The 24649-nt window shown below is 38.6% G+C and overlaps 1 protein-coding gene across 2 annotated transcripts in view; it reads left to right on the forward strand.

The window, feature by feature from the left end:
- Positions 1–24649, forward strand: part of LOC149236473 (uncharacterized) — a 219343-nt gene that overhangs the window by 38690 nt on the left and 156004 nt on the right. For both annotated transcript variants that reach the window (XM_089372396.1, XM_089372395.1), the window contains exons 2-3: positions 8219–8277; positions 8550–8678. In XM_089372396.1, the coding sequence (XP_089228522.1) occupies positions 8219–8277; positions 8550–8678 (188 nt within the window). The remainder of the gene's footprint in view (positions 1–8218; positions 8278–8549; positions 8679–24649) is intronic.

Raw genomic sequence — 24649 nt, forward strand, 5'->3', positions numbered from 1 at the left:
AACAACATACAAAGTGGTGCTACCGTTATTGGGGACCGAAGATATAGAGTAGAGAGTGGGTGAGTCACTTGCTGCGTTCCATCTTGTCACCTGCTGACCGCAAATTCTTTCATAATTATCCTTGCTTCGTGGTTCACACTTTCGATGATGTATCGGATTTTTGCTCTTAAGTTTTCCCCGCTTGAACCTCTCCGATGAGTGCCAAGTGTCCATACTTTTAAATGGGTGCTGGCGGAACTCATACTTTTCGTTCATGGATCTGAAGGGAGTACCTCCCGCCTGCTTGTGCATTGAATGCTCATTTCCTGCCTGTCCTTCATTCTTTTGCCGACCCTTAATTCTCCCAGCAGTACGATTGATAATAATCATAACCCAATACCTGCAAAGAGCGCCGTCCCTCTGGCCTTATCTTTCGTTAACCATGTCCTGCCTCGAGAGCAAAGTACACTTGTTTCTTACTTCCGGGCAGGTGATGTCCTGCCAACAGCTGTCCATGATGATAGTGGGGTTCTCTATACCATAATTTGCCAGATGATCCGCTACGGTATTAGCTTTGCGGCGAACTGCCTGAAAGATTAAACCATTCAAACGCACAAGATGTTCGGCAATACTCTCTGTCACCTTGGCCAGTCTCCAATGCTGAATGACTTTGCTTGCTTTGGCTCCCGCATACATCCTTCTCGCTGCTGTGATTGCGAGTTGAGAGTCCCCTTCTACCACTGCTGCGCCCGCCTGTAATTTCCGAAGAATTCTCAGACCCTGTTCCAACGCTGTGAACTCCATCTCATTATTGGTTCCTTCCCCTAAGGCTCTGCTATAGATGTACTGAATTTTTCCTTCGTTGTTCCTGAGAATGCCTCCGATGCCTGCCAGACCTTGATTACCCCGAGAAGCACCATCGAAATTTAGTTTAAGGAAGCCTGAAGGTGGCCGTTTCCAGATACTTAAAGTGGTATTTATCTCCTGTTGGCGATTCACAGTAGCCACAAAGGTTCCTTTATCCAATTTGAAAGCTTTCAAGATTTGTAAGTCCCCAGTTGATGCTTTAGTATCTTGTTCTGGCCTTCCTTTGACAAGAACCAATTGCCTGATATTTTGTATAATAATATCTATAGAGTGATTAATATTTCTGGTTTTGTTTAAGAATACTCTTCTATTCCTTTCCTTCCAGATTGACCATGTAATGAATCCTGGCATGGTTTTCCAAATGATTTTAACCAATTGATTGCTGGAGAAATTTCCTCGCCAATTCTCGATGGTTTCTTGAATGGAATCTCTTATTCTGTCCGTTTGCTGCAAAGTGGTTTCCGCCCAATTCCACAGAAGGTTTGCCAAATCACATGTGTTGAAGAGATGATTCATTGTTTCTTCTTCCTTTCCACACATGGGGCATCTAGATGGGCCACAGAACCCTTTCTTTCAGAGATTCTCCCAAGTGAGAGTTTTCCTGTGCATTAGGAGCCAAAGGAAGGTTTTAATTTTCAGCCAGAATTGTGAATCCCAAACCTTGTTGCTCCATTTAACTTTTTCTTCTTGCTCCGAATCTTCAATGAAGTTTCTGGCTTCTTTGAGCGTAAAATTGCCCCCTCCTTGCCTTCCCCATCTTAGTTGGTCATTGTCTTCCGCAATTCTAATTCTTCTTTTGTTTAACAGTGTTTGCAAGTTCCTAATGTCATTGTTTGCTTCGGTAATGTGTTCTGTTTCATTAAATACCCAAGTTCTCCACTCCTGGTTCCTATTAATAGGATTCCAATAGTGATTCACCGTCATTCTCCCAAGCTCCCGGTAATTTCTTTGAAGACCTGCAAACTCAGGCCTTTCGTACTTGGGGAGTTGTTGCCAGGTATCCTCCCAAAAAAGGGCAGTTTCTCCATTGCGAATTTCCCAGAAGCTATTCTCCTGTATAATGTGTCGGTTTTTTCTTGCTAGGTTCCAGATCGGTGAGCTTTCTGGGTTCTCTTGCATTCTGATAAGGTACTGTATACTATGCATTGGAGCGTATTTTTCCTTCCAATGTCTAGGCCAAGGAAGTTGGGGTTCCTTCAGCCATTTCCACCACAACTTAGCACCACAAGCCCCATTGATGGTGGAGGGGTCCTGTAAGTTTACCCCTCCTAGTTGTTTGGGCTTACACATTTTATTCCATGCCACTAGGGCCCACTTTTTCTTCTCTGAATTCCCTGCCCATAAGAAAGTGCTCTGAATTATCCTCATTTGCTGAAGGACTCCTTTGGGAGCAGGAATTATGGAGAGCATATATTGAGGAATAGCTTGAAGGACTGCTTTGGTTAAGACTAGCCTACTAGCAAAATTGAGGGCCCTATGGGTCCAGTGATGGCATCTTTTCTCCAGGTTTGCTAGGATCTTTTCCCAATGGATTTTTTGCCAGGGTTTATTAGTTAGAGGAGCTCCTAGGTACCTAGAGGGCAGGCTGCTTCTCCAGAAGCCTAGGATGGTAGAAAGATTTTTTTGCACTGCTAAATGAGTATTGAAAAAGAAGATGGTGGATTTAGATAGATTAACTTCCATACTTGAAGCTTTGCTGAAAAGATTGAGGATCCTTTTATAGCCCAAGGCTTCTTTGACTGTGGGAGTACCATGTAACATCGTATCATCAACAAATTGTTGGTTAGTGGTCGTTGGAATGGAAGGCAGGGGCTGCAATCCTTTGATATTTCCTTCCTCTTTAGCGCTGCGAATGAGTCTATTTAAACCTTCTATTAGGATTACAAAAAGGAACGGTGATAATGGGTCGCCTTGCCTGAGCCCTCGTGAGGGGGAGAATTGATCTGAAGGGGCACCGTTTACCAGAATAGAAAATTTAGTAGATTTGATTAGAGCTAAAATCCACACTATCCATTGACTAGCAAAGCCAAAAGCTTTTAGAATTGCTTCTAGGTAATTCTAGTTGACCTTGTCATAAGCCTTTGACAAATCAAGTTGCATCATCATACCTGCAATCTTTCTGGATTGAAGAGTATGAATCATTTCTTGAGCTAGTAAAATATTGTCCAGAATTTGTCTCCCCTCAACATATTCGGATTGCTCTTCAGAGATGAGGCCCGGAAGAATGGGTTTCATTATGTTAGCTATGAATTTAGAGATAATTTTATATATAACATTGCGCAGAGCTATAGGCCGAAATTTTGCAGGGGTGTTGGCTTCCTCTTCTTTTGGAGGGCAAGGAATGTAGAGTTGAGGGACTTGAGGATTGAGGCAGAACGCTGAGAGTCTTCCACAACTTCCCAGACCTCTGTTTTAACAATGTCCCAGCAAGCCTTGTAGAAGTTGATGGTAAAACCATCAGGCCCAGGAGCTTTATCATTAGGCATATCCTTCACCGCTTCTTCCACCTCTTCCAAAGAAATTTCTCGAGTCAGTGCCAGGTTTTGCTCATTAGTGATTATCTTGGGGATGGAGTTGATGAGTTCATCAATTGCTTCTGTTCTGTCAACCTCTGGCTCTTGAGCTATGCTGCTGAAATGCGTAGTAAGAAGGGTTGAAATTTCTTGATGTGTCTGTAGAATGGCTCCCTGTTCATTTTTGAGACTGAGGATTTTGTTAGCTCCCCTGTGGTCCATTGCTGATCTATGGAAGAATTTTGTATTCTGTTCCCCTTCCTTAAGCCACTGAATGCAGGACTTTTGTTTCCATAGGGTTTCCTCTTGTTGGCAACGAAGCTGCCATTGCTGCATCAACATTTTTTCTTTGTTTACTGTTTCTGGATTAATATTCCCAGTGATCCAACCTTTGTGTATCTGCTCTAATTGCTCCTCTAATTTTGCTTTTTTTTGAATATGTTTCCAAAGACTGTTTTGTTCCAAATTTTGATCTTGTCTTTGATATATCTCATTTTGCCTTGTAATCTATACATTTTGGTATCTCTGATTCCCACCGATTCATTCCACCATTTTTTAATGAGTTGAATGAAGTCCGGATGGGTAAGCCAAAATTTCTCAAACCTAAACGGCTTGTTTCTTGGAGTGCCCTGGATAGCAGCAATCAGAGAAATGGGCCAATGGTTTGACCCTCCACCAGGTAGTATATCTGATTCTACTATAACTCCCTCCAATAGAATACTTTCGGAGATTAGAAATTTGTCTAGTCGAGAAGCAATTTGTCTTTCACCTCCCCTTTTGTTATTCCAAGTGTAAGCCCCACTCTTGGGGTGGACATCCACTAGATTAGTTGTTTTGATGAAGTCTAAGAAAGCTTCAGAATCTTTGTTGAGTTTCCTTATCCCTCTTTTTTTTTCCATGAGGGTAGTTATCATATTGAAATCCCCTCCTATGACTGCCTTTGCTCTGGGATATCTTAGCTTCAGATTCAGCAAAGTTCTCAGAAAAAGAAACTTCTCTTCTAGCTTCTGAGGCCCGTAGACATTAGTACACAAATAGGTTTCCGAATTTCCTACCACCTGAGCTTCTACAGCAATGAAAGATCTGGTCGCTTCAAAGGAGAGGATTTTGATTACTTGCGGATCCCACAGGGTGATTAAGCCTCCCTCCCATCCATTGCTGGCAGTTTCCAGGTATTCCATCTGTTTGCCTAATTTTTTGCTTACATTATGAATACTACTACTTGCACATTTGGTTTCTTACACAAATATAATATCTGGTTTTTCCTTTTGGACCTTCTTCTTTAAAAGTCGTTGTTTTATTTGGCTATTAAGCCCTCTAGCATTCCAAGAGATGAATTTCATTTTAAAACAAGATTTAGTAGTTTAAAGAAAAAGCTTCTAGAGCTTTCATCTTACCAGAGTTTAAGATCATTTGTCCCAATTCCTGCAGTGCCTCATTATTGGTTTTGTGTCCTCTCTTTTTCCTTTGTTTGGAACTTGTGGAGGTTTGAAGTAGACCTTTTGTTCAGAGTCCCATTCCTTTGGCTACGCCCAGGTTCTTGCTTTGCATTTCTATTTCTGCTCTTTGTCGTGCTATTAGTATATCATTAATTCTCCTAAATTCCTCTTCCGATATGTGTTCCATCCCCTTCTTTTTCCAGTTTTCCACCATGTCTGCTAGATTAACTCCTTCATGCTCTAGTATGTTAGTAAGTTCCATCTCATCACTTCCGATGTCACCTATGAGCATTTCGGAGTCTTCATCTACCCCTTCTGTTACTTCTTGATTCTGTAGTGTAATGCTTGGAGGATTTTTTTCCATTGTTTTAGTTTCAGGCTCTGTTGTAGTTTTGTTTGCTTCAGAGGTGTTTTGTTCTTTATTGTTGTCCTCTGATTCAGTTTCAGTTTCCAGAATTTCGAAAGCATTGCTAGTGTTACCTTGTGAAGTGCTTGCTTTGGTCGGGCGTTTCCTGTTAGTTCTTTGTCTCGCTCTTGGTCGAGTGAAGAATTCCCTGTTCTTCTCTGCCTTGTCTACCTTAAGGTCTTTCGTTGTTTTATTTAATGGGCATTCTCTGATTAAATGTCCATGCTCATGACATTTTCTGCATCGGAATGGAATTTGCTTATAATCAATGGCTTGGAAATAGTCTTCATCCCTATATTCTAGCCACAGTCCCTCATGCAGTGCCCCCGACACATCCATTTCCACACAGATTCTGGCACAGGAGGTGTATCTTCTCTGCAAAGTAGCTTCTGAAGCTTTAATGAAGGTCCCTAATTTATCACCTATTTGTTTCAGAGCTGCATAACCCCAATAGTCTATTGGCAGGGAGAAGAGGCGTATCCAGACAGGCACTTGCTTGAAGGTTTCTGTTTTTGGCACAAAATTGGGCTTCCAAGGCCTAATGTATAGGCCCGCAGAAGCGAAGAAATAAGGTCCGCCATGAAATATTCTATCCTTATCCTCTAGATTTGAGAAAACAACAGTGAAAAAACCTTTGGCTCCTAAGTGCAGTCTAACATCACCTTTGGGTTTCCATTGCTGCTTTATCCATTAGCACATCGCCCTTTCTGTTAGCCAGAGTCCCATGAACTTGCAGATCACTGCATGTTCGATCATGTGATCCCCGTAGGCTTGAATGTTTGGGTCTGTTATCACCACCCTTAGGGTTTCTGCCGCCTTAGGTTTACATGGGCCTTGAGTCTTTTTACTGTTGAATGTTTCTGTTTTGTCTCCTTTTTCCTCCTTCTCTTTATTCAGAGCCCCTTCTTCTTCTTCTGTCTGCTTCTTTTCTTGTTTGTTTTCATGGGCGGGATGTGCTTGCGTTGGCTTTTCCCTGCCTCTGTTTTCTGTTCGACTACCGTCCGCCTTTCCTTTCAGCTTTTGAGTATTGTGATCCTCATTGCCTTCATATCTTTTCCTTCCCTTGTTGGTCACGTCCTCTTTCTGTGACCTTTCATACCCAGCTATTTGCACACCTTCCTGTGCTGTCTGTTTGTGCATCATTATTTGTTTATAAGATGGGGTCCCTATGGACCCCTCGTTTTCCATCTGTCGGGTCAGGATCTGTCCTCTTCTGTATAGCTCTGCCACTCTGACCCTGTTCTTTTCTAGTTTCGAACCCTAGATCTGATGAGTCCGTCAACTACAAACCCCCGTTTTCCCCTGTGCGCTGCGCTCCGGTACCCTCCCGCTGAATAGCAATTAGTATTAAATTGTTAAAGTAAATGTCGTTTACTTTAAATTTTTAACATTACCATTAATTATTTTAGGATGTTTGAGAGCGGTATCGACTTCCAACTTCATTAGATTTCATATAGAAAATGTAGAATTTTAGATCCCATTCAAAGTTCAGTAGACTTAAAGTTTTCAAGATCTCAAGATTAGCAGGATTGCAATGTTTCTATTAGATTCTCTCATGTATGAGGGTATGGAACTAGTATTTAATCACAAACACTAAACCCTCTATGTACCTCGATGTTGGTGGCCTTGATTGTTGAACTCCTCTATCGTGATTCTAGTAGAAATGTATCCATTGCTCAAATAAAATCACTGATTTGACATTTTAGACTTTTTCGATCTTAGTTTAATTCTTAGAGGGTAATATTGATGGTGAGGATCCCAATATAGGCAATGATTTTCATGATATGTACTTATATGTACTCTAGAGGCCTTTTAGGGATTCTTTGTTGATGTATTTTTGGTTCATAGATAAATAGCACTCGGTGCTATTTTGGTTATATGCACCCTTGCTATATATATGAAAAACTTTGCATATTTGTGTATGGTGGTTTGGGCTCATATGGATACACACACAGACACACACACACATATATATATATTTATTTATTTTTTCTCAAAATTTGAATGTTTTATGATTTTTTTGTCAACCGGTTTTTTTGTCTGGTTTTTTCAGGTTCCAGTCCAATTCACATTTTTGCAGATGACCAGTTCAATGACTGGTCTGGTTCTGATAACATTGATTGTATCATTACTTACATTTATATTATGGGCTGTTTTTGGCTAAGGCTAACCTGGCCAATTTAGATTCATTACTACTCTTGGGGAAAGCACAATAGCTCTTGAGTTGTGTATGCATACATTGATTCCTCATTTGTGATATTCACTCAACTGATTCGAGCATTAGTTATAAAAGTGATTTAACCTAGGGGCACCATAACTATTGCAGTCTCATGCTTGAGTTATTTTCTCCTTAGCACACTCTCTTTTGCTTGGCTATTTTTCGGTTTCTGGCACACTTGTACTTTCTCTCTCTAATGCACTTGTGTTTGGTTATTATTGCAGAATTGGGTTTGTTTTTAGTGCCATTCGATCCTCTCTATCTTGTGAATGTCAACATCACAATATCTAAATGCTACCCAGGTCACATGTCACTAATATAAAGTGATCAATATACAAACTTTTCTTACTCCTAAATATTATTCAAGTGTTAAAGTTCAACATTTTCTTTATACCCTACCAAGTACATGATGATTACTGATTATCAAGAATAATCTTTGGCAATACAGTTTTCTGTATTTGTTAGGTGTACTTCATAAGGCACTTGTCAGGGATGTTAGCTTATCTTTCTGATCTGTTCCAGGATAATGGGTTTTCTTATATCTTTGAAGCACAGTTTAGCAGTTGTAAGGTGGTTTTAGTCCCAGTTTTACCAGTGCTCTGTATCTTGCAATATTCTTTTTTGTTTTTTATTCCAAATCAAATATCAAGTAGTAGTTTGCAAAGATCATATATGACCACTACAACAATCTTTCACACCAGTGCTTTTCTGGATTTATATCTACTATTTATGTATCTATAGAATCATAGATGTAGAGAGAAATTTATGGTATTGCATTTTTTGTAAATTCCTGCAGGATGATTTCTTGGCAAGAACTGCTACTCCTCTCGAAGATATTTTTGAGTCTATTTTCTGGTATGACAATCTTTGCACCCATGGTTTTAATATATATGTTATTACTTGTTAGTTGTTAGAATAATCTTTGAACCATTATAATGCAATTTCATCATATAACTCAGAATTTTCTTCATGATCAAAACTTATTTCTAACTGTAGTTAGCATGGTGGTCATATTACAGTTGCAAACATTGATACCATTTATGGATTTTCTCACATAGCAATTACTCGTTACGATTACATCATTTCTATCTGTTCAAGATGCTAAAAGTCTCGGTGTGTTTGGACAGCTTGCCTTGTTTATTGTGCGTCAGATGCATGAAAGATACATTTATGTCGGAAGAAAAGAAGCTTAAAGATCCAAGGAGACTATATGCACCAGGGCGGTTGTACCACATTGTGGATAGAAAGCCTTGTGGGTAAGAATCTAGAATCATGTATCAGCAGTCAGAATATAGTTATATTGGTGGCAGTGAGAACCGAATGACATTGTGAAGAAATTACTCTTGGCATAGAATAAGAAGCGAAATAGATTGAATATGTCCAAAAGTATGTTATAATGTCTGATGTGTTTGAGTTCTACCTCAGTTCAGGAAGAAATATTTTTTACTGACAGTATATGAGAGGGCTACTGTAGCATATTATTCCGAAAGTTTAAATACGTATATGCAACAAAATTAATTTTGTTTGTGCAACAGAACGAGGCAACTATTTTCCAAGAACGATAACTTATCATTCCAATTTAGCAGTTTGAGAAATTTTAGCGGGCTTCAGAGCTAATTTTATATTTCAGTTTTTCAACATTCATAACTCTCTGAAACTGTAAAACCCGGACTGTGCAAATTTTAATCAGACAGGAATCAGAATTAAAAATTTAAATTTGCAGAAAAATACCTGGAAATTGTTTTTATTGTTGAGATGAATCCCGGACTATTGACGCTTCAAATTTGCTCTTGTTACCAAAAGACCAACACCTCCCTGCCAAACTGGGCAAAATCTCAGTACCCAGCCCCAAAATACCTCAATTTGAAGTAATTTGCCCCCGTGCGCAAAAGCTTCAAGGACAATTAAGGCTGTTCTAACTGTAATTTTTCACTGTAAGTTCTTCCTTCCTGCATGGTGTTCTCTAGGCAAACCTCCAAGGATCCCATCTCTGTCGCACTCCCTTCTCTTTTATTGCTTAGAGTCACTGTTCATTCAGCCTCCACCACCGTGGCTGTGAGGTGGGGATTCTTGTCCCTTGTCCCTTTGCATGGCTCCTCATACTAATTTAAGGTGGATAGTCACCTCTTATTTGACATTCACCTGTTTATTAATTTATGTAGTCCCTTTTTATTAGGGTTTATTTAATATTGTTTTATTTTTCTTTTAATGTTTGATCTTTAATTAATTTTTATTTTTATTTTTTATAACAACATAATTCTCTTTTAACTTTTAACTTTAATAATTTAATTTAGAACCTTTATATATAATTTCTTTTATTTAATTAAATTTTTTTGAATTAATATATTTGGAATAATGTATTAGTTATTTTATTGTAGTGGTATAACAAGTTTTCCATAAGTATATATTTATTTGATTTGGCGAGTTTAGGTATTTACCTCGTATGTCAATAATTCATTCACTGGACTTTCATAAATGGTTTGCATATATACTAATGCAGCATATGCGATACATGCATATGTAGCTATCATATGGATGTCTCGTATGCATGCTAATATTTACGTTCTGTTTGTAAACTGTAGGTGGGTCATTACAGAAACAACAACATCGTAAATAAAATCCACCTAAAACTATTGTTGGAAAGATACTAGCTGCAACATTATACTAAAGCAAAATCTGACAAACAAATAGTAAAATGGTAGAAATAGTTTATAGACCAGACAGATAGTGGATTGATTGAAATGTATGTTTTTGGAAAACATTGGTAAAATATGCTCTATAATGATAAGGATAATCTAATGAAGGTTGCAAGATTCATGCGAGAAAAATATCTCTTCTTTAATATTATATCCTCTAGTTGGTTTTTGGATTATAGAGGTGAGTGTGAAGTTTTGAGTGGACTAGTCTTTTGCATACTGCCATTATCATAATAGATAACTACCATGCCCATCCTTCATGCCTTTATGATTTTCCCTTAGATTAACCCATAGTTCTCGTCCAACTGCTATGCGAGCAACTATGTCCCTGACTGGAAACAAGAAACTGGGAAAAGCAGGAAACGGGCTTCGATAAATGAGGTTCCCCTACAGACCAGAAATGTGGGTTGTTATCTATAGGAAATGAGACAAAATAAGTAATCAACAATAAATGAGGAAGCCATAGGAGATGGGGAGAAAATGAGAAGATGAACTTCCTTCAGGAGAGAAGTTATTTTACATAATAATTAAGAAAATAACAAATACTGCACTCACTCATAAAGAAATAAACAAGTTATATGCATCATGTCGATCCTATATATGATGTTGATCTTGATGAGTATAAGGAAGAAGATGTAGTGATGATGATGAGGAGGCTGAGCAACAAGATAAGCTTGATGATTTGGTAAGGGCTTTGCCTTTTGTGTTCAGTCCAACATTTAATTCTAGTTCTTATTGTTGCATAGACATAGGGTGTTACATTCTAATTTTGACTGTTTCTAGACATAGCGTGTTACTTTGATCCTACTCAGACATGGATGGAGAATGTTTTTGAAAAGATCACTCAAACATACTCTTGGGTTTTTTGTTGTTTTATTCATGAATGAGGTATTCCAGACTATCTTTGTGTTGTTTTTTCAGTGCAATGCTGAGTTATAACATAATACTAAAATTATTATTATTATGTAGCATTGTCCAATCCGTCGTCACATAAGTTTGGCCATTGTGCAGTCAATGTCCAAAGTTCAAACAAGAAGAAGGCAATGAGAAGGCACAGGTTGCAGCTTTAGCAAATTCATAGATTAGTGATTTTCCACCAAATTCGAGGAGTTGTTCTCGTTGGTGTCTTTTCTTTCTGGCACCATGTCCAATGGAGCATTGTTTGTGGAAAATGGTGCTTCTCTTCATATGATGGGATCATGAGAGTTGTCCACTAGTATTTCAGAGGGATACTCAGATCTACATGTGGAGCTTGGCAATAATGCCAAGTGTGCAGTAGAGGGGGTTGGGACTATTCAATTTTAGCCAGAGTCAAGAGGACTTGTGGTGGTGACAGATGTGCTATATGTTCTAGGGCTAACAAAGAACCTTCTATTAGTCTCAACCGGAGGACAAGGGATACGAGTTGTATTTCCGAGATGAACAGATACTTGTTAGGCTGAGAACTTTTAGCCTAGGTGTAGGGCGTGTAATTGGGAAGAGAGAGGGTAACTTGTGTTGAGAAATCTAGGGGTAGTTAGATTAGGTGATTTCTCTTCCTTTGATAGCTACTTGTGATGTATTTTAACTTAACTTGATTAGTTTCTTCTTTCACTTGATTATTATTATGTTTTTATCATCAAACAACTACCAAACTATGAAAGAACAATGAGACAAGAGGACACAAGATATAGGCTATCAGCCAGGGCGAAAACCTTTCCTCTTGACAGGAAAACCCACAAGAACTCTTCTCTTCTTATAGAACTTCAAATGACGAATACCAAGACCTAGGACCCTTGTCAAAGTCCCCTCCAAGGCCAAGTCAATCTTTCCTCCTTGATGAGTTTTCCTTCCAGCAACTTCTCTAACAACCTTGACCCCGACAACTTCTGCAATTTCAACGCTAATAGTTTCTTCTGCAACTTTGACCTTTAACAGTTTGTTCTGCAACTTCGACCTCCAACAGTTTCTTCTGCAACTTCGACCCCCAACAGTTTCTTCTGCTGAAACCCTAGCTCTTGCACATGTGGAGAAGATGGTGATTTCTTCCTCTTTTCTTCTTCTCTTGAGTTGATCATTTCTTCTAAGAAAGTCGACTTGCAAAGTGTACCACTTGGAGCCCTAACTTGACTTCCACAATTCGATCTTAGCTGCTGTAATAGTTTCCCTAATTATCTCGCACGTGTGAAGGTAGAAGCCCAAAGACAATCCAAAATTTTGCTTTTCTTTCTTCTTCGCACCTTTTTCTCTTTCTTGATCGAATTCTTTTGTGAGTGAGTGAGTGCCCTTCAAGGGAGGTCGAAGTCTCTAATATATAGGCTTCTCTTCTAGGTCGAGTTGCTGCTTTTAGGCCGACTTGTCCTCTCATGAAGGCCGACTTAATATTTGCTTGTTGACAAGGTCTTGGAGGGTCTATTTGACACTTTTGACTTTACATAATTTTTCTTTACAATATATAACATGCCCAAAAGGGTCTTTCATACATGACAATGACTCAATTGACTTGTTGACTTAATGACAAGCCCTAGAAGCACTCAATGGGTACTTTACCTAAATAAAATAACCTAGAGCATGAAACCCATGCATCAATAATGAAAATAAATTTCTTTTTCTTCTTTACATCAAATACATAAAATCAACCTAGTTACATATTTCAACACTCCCTCTTAACTGGGGAGGTTTTCATAATCCATACAAGGTACTTGGACATTCTCAAACTGAAGAATTCTCATAAGAAGAGTCAGATTGGTAAGTCGTCTCATAGCTATCTTATCAGCTTATATCAGTGCATCTCATCATACCAACTAGCATTGTCACATAGCAAGGCCTTGACTAACAACTCTATCTCTCCACAAGATTAGATCACAATGTTGGCAAGACCAATGACTGATACACATAATCATTATTGTCTCTCAAGTCACATACCCCACCCGGGTGTTCAAAGGGTATGTCCTTTTAGGACAATTCCTATCTTGGAATAACAGATCCTCAAGGAATTTCCTCTTCGACTACTCTTTCCTATTGGATGCCCTACAACATCCTCAAAGATTATCGGAATCAATCTCAGATGTTTAACTAATCCTCCATTTGTTCTTCATAACATGAAGACAAGAATGATGTGTCTATCTCTCCCTCTCAACTAGGGAAGATCTGCACATTCTTATAAAAAGGAATATATCCAAGCTCCCTCTTACCTAGGGACTTGCCCAAGCTCCCTCTTAACTAGGGACTTGTTTCCAATCAACAACCATTTGCTCTTTGGTGGACATCATAGTACTATTAGCTGCTTGTAGGGCTTCTCTTTCGATGTCATGAACTTTAACTTCTTGAGCATGGAGCCTTCATCTTCTAGGTCTTCTTTGTAGGGCATCAACCATCCATCATATTCTTTCAATGAACCATAGGGTTGAACCAATAGTCATGTCATCCTTTTCTTCATCGAAAAGTGATCTTTTAGTCCACATCTAGATTTTCTTCGTATAGCTACGTCTTCCAAGTCATGTTTCTTTCAAGATCTTCCATCCATTCTCATGAGTACTAGTTGTAGATGACATCTACAACTCTCTTTCAGTAGCCTTGTTTCAACCCAACTAGATGTTGTTCAAAAATAAAAAAATGAACGTCAAATCAAGGTTATCTTTTATGATGGCCCTTCATCATGACATCTGCTTCTTGCAACATCAAGATCCTGCACATGTATGAACACACCTCCAAGACATTCATTACCGAGGTCTTTTCTTTTTGCATTATCCATATCAAGGCTTCAAAACTTCTTCTTCCATGGAGATCTCATAGCTAATTCTTCTAGTTATTGGATGTTGATCACATTATTATAGTTTCATCTTTCACGAACTCTTCTCCTTTTCTTCACATATTGCTTCCCTCAAGATCTTCTTTACATGGTTCTTTTATAGAAACCATGATATTCAACCACCTCATATTCCATATGAAGTCATATTATATTGATTTCATCTTACCAATATGTAGAAGAGTTCAAGGCATATTGTCTACATGCCTTTATGCATAATTCTAATGGAAGATATCCTTCTTCCTTGATCATGCTCATGAGATAAAACACATCTACAACTATATGATGACATGACTTATCTCTCTATTACCAAATATATACATACTTTTTTCTTCATGTATTCATCTAGACTTCCTTTTCTTGCTTGAAGATTAAAGTAATTCAGTCAACTTGACATGCTGCATTCCTTTGTCACCATACCATCCTCCTTCTAAACAATTGATCCCACACAAGGTTGAATGTAGACTATCAACGAGACACTTGCTTCTTCCAAGTAGAGGTGAACCTTCTATTAAAGATTCTAGTGGAGGATCTCGATGATCCTCATTATGCAAATACTCCTTTCTAATAATGATGATGTATGATGACCTTTCTCTATCTTCTTTCATGCTAGATGAATTTCTTCCAATCATATATATTGCTATTTCGGTTGTCTTTCCATGCTTTCAATGAAGATATTTCTTTTCTATCATGATGATGCTACAAACATGTAGACTTCTACTTCAACTATCCTTTCAAGATTCTATGATAATGTCATTTCTAATTCATCTTGATGCTTCCTATCATCTTCTATAACTGAAAAGAACTAAGTGAAGGAGATTATCTCAGTCATAGTAGAGATCTTTCACTTCCTCCTTCTTTGATTTCTTACCTTTAGGTTCTTCTACTTCTTCGGTGATATGGGCTTCATTTCTTTCCTTTCTCTTCTTGTTGTCCTTCTTAAGTTTGGGACAATTCCTTTTGTAGTGCCCATATTCATTACACTCATAACATTGTATCTTTGACATATCAATCTTCTTCTTTTTTTGAGGACCAAACTTTCCTTTTCTCCTAGCCATGGCAACATATGCTTGAACTTGTTCGTTTGATCCAACATCGCTCTTTGCCTTCAATCTAGTTTCTTCAATCTTACATAATGACCAAAGTTCACTGAATGGAGTGGCTTCCTTCTTTCCATAGATACTTGATACAAAGTTGCCCCATTCATCAGGTAGTGCATTGAGCACAACGGTGGTCATTTCTTTATCAGACATTATTTCTCCTAACTCTTGTAGTTGATCTCTTATTTGTGACACCTTCATAAGGTATGAGGCTATCCCTTCTTCCTTTGATACCTTCATCTTGTATAGCTCGGTTCTCAAAGATATCACTTCTCCTGCAGTGCTTACGGAAAACAATTCTACCAACTTTTCATAGATTTCCTTTGATGTCTCCATCTTTACTACATAAGGGATGAGTGAATCCTTGATTGATTCTATAAGGATTTTTTGAGCCCTTATTTCCCCTTTCATATACTTTGATTTGAGCTTGCTCTTGAGATGGTTTAGAGACAAAGCCCTTTACATACTCAACAACTTCATTCTCTATGAGGATCAAATCTATCTTCTTCTTCTTCTGCGCAAGGAAATTTGACGACCTAACCAATTTATTGCTTTTCTTGTAGAGTGAAGTCATTTTGATGGTAGATGTAGACATAGATATACTTACTTGTCAAGTGAAGATGCTCTTTTGCTGATGATATCTTCAACTTGATTCTTTGATGATGATTGATGATGTTTGCTTCCTTGAAGATGACAATACTTCTTCTTCTAGAGATGTCTTTCTTCAAATATGTTGGAGATGTGATCCTTTCTTCAAAGAGAGGGGGATCACCTTGATTTCTTTGATGATGATAGCAATGTTTCTTCTTTCCTTCTTGGATGGTATTGTAGAATGTGGAGGCTTCAAGATGCTTCAAATGTGTAGTCCTTCTTTCTTTGAGTGGAGGTAGGGTCCTTGAGGTCTTCTTCTCCTTGAGATGTGATGGATGGTCCTTTGATGCTCCTTAGCTTGCTTGGCCCTTATTCAATTGGATTATTTTCTTCAAGTTGCCTTTCCTTGATGTAGTCACCTTAACTCTGATACCATGTTGAGAAATCTAGGGGCAACTAGATTAGGTGATTTCTCTTACTTTGATAACTGCTTGTGATGTATTTTAACTTAACTTGATTAACTTCTTCTTTCACTTGATTATTATTATGTTTTTATCATCAAACAACTACCAAACTATGAAAGAACAATGAGACAAGAGGACACAAGATGTAGGCTATCAGCCAGGGCCAAAACCTCTCCTCTTGAGAGGAAAACCCACAAGAACTCTTCTCTTCTTATAGAACTTCAAATGACGAATTCCAAGACCTAAGACCCTTGTCAAAGTCCCCTCCAAGACCAAGTCAATCCTTCCTCCTTGATGAGCTTTCCTTCTAACAACTTCTCTAACAACTTTGACCCCAACAAATTTTGCAATTTCGACTCCAAAAGTTTCTTCTACAACTTTGACCTCCAACATTTTCTTCTGCAACTTCGACCTCCAACAATTTCTTCTGCAACTTCGACCCCCGACAATTTCTTCTGCAGAAACCCTAGCTCTTGCACATGTGGAGAAGATGGTGATTTCTTCCTCTTTCCTTCTACGCTTGAGTTGATCCTTTCTTCTAAGAAACTTAGCTTGCAAAGTGTACCACTTGGAGCCCGAATTTGACTTATGCAATTCAGTCTTAGCTACTGTAATAGTTGTCCTAATTATCTCGCATGTGTGAAGGATAGAAGCCCAAAGACAATCCAAAATTTCACTTTTCTTTTCTTCCTCTTCTTCGCATCTTTTTCTCTTTCTTGATCAAATTCTTTTGTGAGTGAGTGAGTGCCCTTCAAATGAGGTCTAAGTCTCTAATATATAGGCTTCTCTTCTAGGTTGAATTGCTGCTTAGAGGCCGACTTGTCGTCTCATGAAGGCCAACTTGATCTTTGCTTGTTGACAAGGTCTTGGAGGGTCTATTTGACACTTTTGACTTTACATAAATTTTCTTTACAATATATAACATGCCCAAAAGGGTCTTTCATTCATGACAATGACTCAATTAACTTGTTGACTTAATGACAAGCTCTAGAAGCACTCAATGGGTGCTTGACCTAAATAAAATAACCTAGAGCATGAAACCCATGCATTAAGAATGACAATACATTCTTTTTCTTCTTTACATCAAATACATAAAATCATGATTACATGTCATTATGGAGACCAAACCTAGATACATATTTCAACACTCCCTCTTAACTAGGGAGTTATTCATAATCCATACAAGGTACTTGGAAATTCTCAAACTAAAGAATTCTCATAAGAAGAGTCAGATTAGTAAGCCATCTCATAAGCTATCATATCAGCTTATACCGGTGCATCTCATCATACCAACCAACGTTGTCACATAGCAAGCCCTTGACTAACAACTCTATCTCTCCACAAGATCAGAGCACAATACTGGCGAGACCAATGACTGATAGACACCATCATCATTGTCTCTCAAGGCACATACCCCACCCAGGTTTTCATAGGGTATGTCCTTTTATGACAATTCCTGTCTTTAATAACACATCCTAGAGGAATTTCCTCTTCGACTACTCTTGCCTATTGGATGCCCTACCACATCCTCAAAGAGTATTAGAATCAATCTTAGATGCTTACCCAATCCTCCATTCTTTCTTCATAACATGAAGACAAGAATGATGTGTCTATCTCCCTCTCAACTCTAGAGTATCTACACATTCCTATAAAAAGGAATATACCCAAGCTCCCTCTTACCTAGGGACATGCCCAAGCTCCCTCTTAACTAGGGACTTGTTTCCAATCAGTAACCATCTGCTCTTTGGTGGATATCGTGGTACTATCGGCTATTTGTAGGGTTCCTCTTTTGATGTCGTGAACTTTAACTTATTCATCATGGAGCCTTCATCTTCTAGATCTTCTTTGTAGCGCATCGACCATTCATTTCTTTCCTTCAACAAACCATAGGGTTGAACCAATAGTTTTGTCATCCTTCTCTTCATTAGAAAGTAAACTTTTAGTCAACATCTAGCTTCTCTTCATGTTAGAAAATCATAAAGGCAGAAAGATTTTATTATACTTGATAATTACTTGTGATGTTCTTGATTTTTTATTAGGTTCCTTTATGCCTTCTTTCTTTTAGTTAATCAAGCCATTACCAAAGCAATAGCACATAAATCAATGGACACCAGATATAGGCTCACAACCAGGGAAAACCCCTTTCTAAAGGAAAACCCAGTTAGTAATTCTTCCTTCAATAGTTTTCCTGAAATATTCCAAGACTCTAGACCTTGACAAGAATTTTCCTCCACACCAAGTCATCCTTCTTCTTCCTTTATAGATGATCCTACTTGACCTGGCAGTAGCAACAACAATAGAAACACTTTCTTCGATCCAACAACTTCGACCTTGCCTTCAAGACTTCGATATTCTCTGAAATACTTCGATCTTCACTTAGAAAATTCGATCTTGGCCCAATACAACTTCCAAAAGCAGCATTATCCAACAATAGCAACTTCTATAGTAGCAGCAACATGCAGCAACTGACTATGGCATCAACTAGAGAACTTCGATCTTCCAAACTAGGGCACAAGAGAGAGAGAGATAGATGCATCAAGACTTCGATTTTCCTTCCTTCCTTCTCCTAGACCAAACTCACACTCCGTTTACCTTCCTTCCTCTATTTCACACTTTTTCCTAGCTTCAAGAGATATCAAACTTGCTTGTTGTGAGTGTGCTTCAAATGAAATTCGAAATGCTTCATTTATAGTCCTTTGGTGAGGTCGAATAGCCCTCTTTGAAGCGGACTTGATCATATTAAGGCCGACTTGGTGTGGAGGCAACATAATTCATATTTGACTCAATACTTAACTTTTTTACATGATTCAAAAGCCCAAGAAGGGTCTATTTAAAAGTACAATGACTCTATTAACTTAGAATAAATCCTAGAAGTCCTCAATGTGGACTTGACCTAAAACTAGATGACCCAAGCATGAAACCCATGCTTTAATAAGTCATAATAATAATAATAAAAATTCTTTTCTTTATTCTTTTGACTAGTACATTACATGATGACTCAACTACATTTAATGAAGATCGAACCTAGTTACATTTTCCAACACTCCCTCTTAACTAGGGAGGTATTCATCATATACAAGTACAAGGAAGAACTCAACTATATGAACCATGAAGAACTTTAGGCACCGCAATACCATGGACTAGATTCTTGACCAGGGCAATCTATCCATTGGTCTCTCAACAATTTAGGCACTGCAATGCCATGGACTAGATTCCTGACCAGGGAAATCTATCCAAGTGGGACTAGGATGGAATCAATCTATCAACCTCTATAGGTATCATTAGGCTTACTTGCTAACCATCAACCTAGGGATCTAGGTGCATATCCACGGTCAAAGCTCTATGACCCACGCTACCCTCCCTACTTTGGGATCTAGATATCAACACAAAGTGCTGACCAGATGTCTTCCCAGGCAATGCTTCACTCACAAAGCGTCAACACTCCTTTATCCAGCAACACTCCTTTATCCAGCAGATCGAGGACAACCAGTCTCTCCCAATCAAACTGATTGGTAACTAGCATGCTATCAAGACCTTCGAGAGATTCACCTGTACAAACACAACCCCAATCAATAATATACTTTCACATATTCATAAATAACCACAAACCTCCTGGCTTTTCTGATGCTGCTTCTCAAACACGATAGGCCTATCAACCGAATCTTTGATACTTTTTCTTTTCATACAACAACATATCCTTCAAACTTCATTCTCCAATCAAAACTATGCTCTCCCTCTCAACCAGGGAGATTTTCTCTATCCAGGCTCCCTCTTAACCTAGGGAAATCAACTTCTTCTTTTCGACATCGGAGAATCTTTCGTGGCTTCCATCCATCTTATCAAAGTTATTCTTATCACATCAACTTTTTCTTTCGATCATCTTCACCATCTTGTAGATTGTGTACCTGCACAACTTAGATAGCAAGTACAACCAAAACTATAGAAGTATGAAGTTAGCCATAACATAAATCTCATAACAACAGAAGCATTAGACATAATCAGCAAGAGACTATACTTCAACTTCTTGCCCAGGTTTATTTACAAACCTTAAATCACAACCACAACTCATCAAGATGTCAAACTCATTTTATCTAGGGTTTCAATAATCTTTCAATGACATGCCATGATCTTTCAATTAACAAACCCTAGAAACAAATTAGATTATTACATTTAACAATTTTCAAATTTCATATATTAGATTCCCTTCAAGAATTTTATGTAAACCCTAGATTTTATTCATGAGCTCCAACAATCAAAACCAATCACAGCTTAATCAACATTATGACTAACATCTACCTAGATTTATTAATTTCACAATGTCAACAATTACTATATAGATAGATTCCAGATTGTCATATCACACATACTAGAGAATTTAACTACTACTAGGGTTTAGTTGCAAAACCCTAGATTTACCAAACAACATCATCCTAGAACATCAAACTTTGACTAGGGTTTGTTTCCAAACCTTAGGACTCATGACTATCAATAATTAGGTCAACACATATATCTAGGAATTCATTATCAATCATAAGCATAACACATGTCAGACAATATTAACATATCAGACATATACCGACCTAGACCAAGCTAGGGTTTCAACAAGATGAACACATGCCTAGGGTTTCATTCCTAGGACACATAACAAGGGTTTTTCATATAGACTCAACTAAACCCAAGGATCTAGGGTTTCAATTCATAACCCTACTTTTACCAGAACCTCAAAGGTTTGGGATTTCAGACATCATTTCAATCAGTGTTGTGGGGGAGCGCCCCCTCCCCCCCTCGATCCCGTTCCCAATCCACGCTCCGGGCGGGAGCGACTTGGGAGCGGGTCGAGAGCGCGTTCCCGAAATCGCTTCTAGAAAAAAAATTCTGCTCCTTGCCTGTTGCCGGAGCGAAGTAGGGAGTAATTTCTCCCGTCGCTTCGGGAGCGGTCAGGGAGTGATCGCTCCCGACCGCTCTCGGGCTATAAAAAATGCTCCCGACTGGTGAGCGACGAAAAAAAAATTGTGTGAGGAAAAAAAGCCGCCAGAAAAACATAAAACATCAGTTTTGGGGGAAAAAAGGGAGGGAAGGGAGGAAAGGGAGGGAGGGAAGGGAGGAAAGGGAGGGAGGGAGGGAATATAAATAAACCCTCCCTCCAATCAATTTCATTATTTTAGAAGAGAGTGAGAGTGAGAGCAAGAGGAGAGTAAGAGAGGGTGAGGAGCAAGAGAGAGTGAGGGGCAAGAGAGAGCAAGTGAGAGTGAGAGCAAGGAGCAAGGTGCAAGGAGAGAGCAAGTGCCAAGTGCCAAGGGGCAAGGAGCAAGTGCCAAGGAGCAAGGAGCAAGAGAAAGCAAGGAGGGGAGATTGGAGGCCAAAGAGGTAGGCTCTATTCTAGCAATTTTTTTTAATGTTCATGAATCATTACTAAATAAATAAATAAATTTTTTTCTCCCATTCCCATTCCCATTCCATTTTTTTGCAGATTCAAACATCATGGTTATATTTCTTGGCATTTTCTTCTTCTTGGTTCCTTTTTTGGTTATTATGGTGTTGGAGAGTAGAAAAAGGAGGGTTGAAAATGAAGAAGGGGGTCATAGTGGATTTGATGAAAACCCCGGTGAGGAGGAGCTGGAGGAGAGTGAACATGAGTCAGCTCAAAAAACTAAACAAGACCAAACTCCATTGTGGAAATATGTTAATAGGCTTGAAGCAGGGAAAGGGGGTGGAACCACTAAATTTCATTGCCCCCATTGCAACAATAATTACACAGGTTCATACACCCGTGCCAGAAAGCACCTTTGCGGGAAAAGGCCATGGGATGGAGATAAACAAATAGGAATCAAAACTTGTTTAGGTGTGTCAGCAACAAATAGAGCCAAATACATAAGGGAAGAGGAGGAAGCCCAATACAAATCTAAAAAATCAAAGGGTTTCTTCGAACCAAGCTCACAATCACATGCACAAAGAACTCCTTCAACATCCTCCCAAGGCAGTGGATATGGAGGCATAGGGTCACCAAGTTTAAGGCGTAGAAGCATATCAGATTTCCTTGATGAAGGGTGTAGGAATGATGTGGATTCAAAAGTTTACAAGTTTCTCTATGCATGTGGGATACCATTTAATGTTCTTCGCTCTCCTTATTGGCACGAAATGGTTTCTGCCATAAATGATGCCCCTAAAGGATACAAGAGCCCTGGGTATGATAAGGCAAGAACCGTTGGACTTGATCATGAAAAAGAAAAAATATCACATTCTTTGAATAAAATGACAAGTTCTTGGATTGACCATGGGGTGTCCATTGTATCTGATGGATACAATTGTAAAAGGCAAGCCATTGATAAATGTTCTTGCTGTGTCTGTTAATGGTGCCATCTTTCTTTCAGTATATGATTACTCAGAAAAGTTCAAGACCGACATCAACATTGCAAAACCATTACTTGAAACAATTGAGCGTATTGGGCCATACAATGTCATCCAAGTCATCACTGATAATGCTCCTAATTGTAAGGCAACGGGAGCAATTATTGAGGATAAATACCCCAACATATTTTGGTCTGGGTGTTTGGTTCACACAATGAACCTTTTGATGCATGATATTGTTAAGAACAAAAACGAACAATACAAATGGATTGGTGATTTGTACAAGAGAGGCAAAGAAATGTTAAAATTTATTACAAATCATAGCAATACCCATGGCCTTTTCCACAGTCACTTGAGATTGGAGTTGTTGAATATTGCGAGAACTAGATTTGGTAGTTATTACCTCACCTTCAGGCGCCTTTTGAAGGTAAGAGAGTCACTGGCTAGCATGGTATCAAGTCCACACTGGCAGGTATTAAAGGAAAGGGCTACAAATGCAGTTGACAGGAAAGGTTTTGAACAGGTGGAGGCGGCTGCTCTTGATGGTATGTTTTGGGCACGTGTGAGGCAATTATTGGATTTCACCAAGCCCGTTTATCACATGATTCGGTTTGCAGATATAGATAAACCAGTGATTGGCGAAGTGTATGAGCAGATGGATACCATGTTGGGGCAAATAAAAGATATTGTTCATAACAATGATCCCAACTTGTATAAACTGATTCACGATTGTGTGTGTATACGGTGGGATAAACTTAATGTTCCACTACATTGCTTGGTGTATATCCTTATGGCAAAATACTACTCTGCATCTTGGTTGGGCCAACCTGCACCAGGGGGTGGGGTTAGGGTCAAACCCCATATAGATGAAGAGGTATCTACAAGATATTTGCAAGCATTAGAAAAGTTGATACCTGACGGGGAGGAATATGCTAGTGTGCGTCTTGAATTAGGCAGATACTTCAGTTGCACTGGTTTGTTTGGTACCTTTCATGCAATGGAAGATAGAGACAGATTTAATGCTCTCATATGGTGGGAATCATATGGCAGCCAAGGAATTTTGCCAAAATTGGCAAAAAAAGTTCTCTCACAGGTTGTAAATACTTCTTCTGCAGAGAGGTGTTGGAGCACCTACAGCTTCATACATAATGTGAAAAGAAACAGACTCAATGAAAACTGGGCAGAAAGCTTGGTTTATGTGCACTACAACTTGAGGTTGTTGAGTCATTACTGTGATCGGGCTTATGAGGATCCAACATATAAAATTTGGGACAACCATCCAGAGGATGATAATTTGGAGGATGGCACTATACATCTTGAAGAATTGGAAGCGGAACTTATGAGAGAGGAAGATGACGCAATAACCATGCCACCTCCACCATCCAGTAGCAGTGCTTGAGTTCCGATTCTTGTTCCTTTGTTGTCGCCACCTCCATCTACACCCTCATACGGAGGGCATGTGCCTTCTGGTTCTGGTCGTCGGTCTGTGCGGGAGGAGATTCCTAGAAGACCACCACGACCTGTTCATACATTAGACACTTCTCGTGGCAAGGGCCACATGAAGTAGTAGATAATAGATTTACAGTTTACTTGTCTTTTCTAGTTTCTATTAGTTTTCATAATTGTTGAGTCTTGACTCTTTCATATTTATTATGATATTTTTTGTAAACAATATATGACAATTTAAGTTTGAAGTTTGAAGTTGGCAATTATAACTCATTGGTAATGATTATGAGTTATGAATATGATGCTTCGTGAAAGTTGTTTCATTTCATTTCATAATTCATTTTATAACATATCATTTCATGTTCGGTATTATTTCTTGTAATGGTTAAACTTAGCTTACAAATACAACTTTGGTGATCAATGATGATAAATGTTATATATTAAATTTTCAATTTTGAAAGCTTGAAGTTGAAACTTTAAGATTGATGAATTATGATTCACGAGACTCAATATGTTGTATGTTACTAACTTGTGGACGTGGTTGATGAAGATTATAACTTCTAGATGATTGATGTTATATGGTTCAATGATCAATCTATGTTTTTTATATCTAATTCATCATTCTACGTGTTTTTGTTGACATATATGTATCAAAATATAAAAAATATATATATTATGTAAAAATCGCTCCCGGATTCGCTCCCAAACCGGGAGCTTTTGAAAATGTCGCTCCCGCACCTGTTTTTTCTCCCACTCCCCGCTTTCGCTCCCGCTCCCAAGTAACACTGATTTCAA

This window comes from Pinus tabuliformis, chromosome 8 (genome assembly GCF_031772625.1).
Source record: "Pinus tabuliformis cultivar Carrire ecotype Pingquan chromosome 8, CPIR1, whole genome shotgun sequence".
Classification (NCBI taxonomy): Eukaryota; Viridiplantae; Streptophyta; class Pinopsida; order Pinales; family Pinaceae; genus Pinus; species Pinus tabuliformis.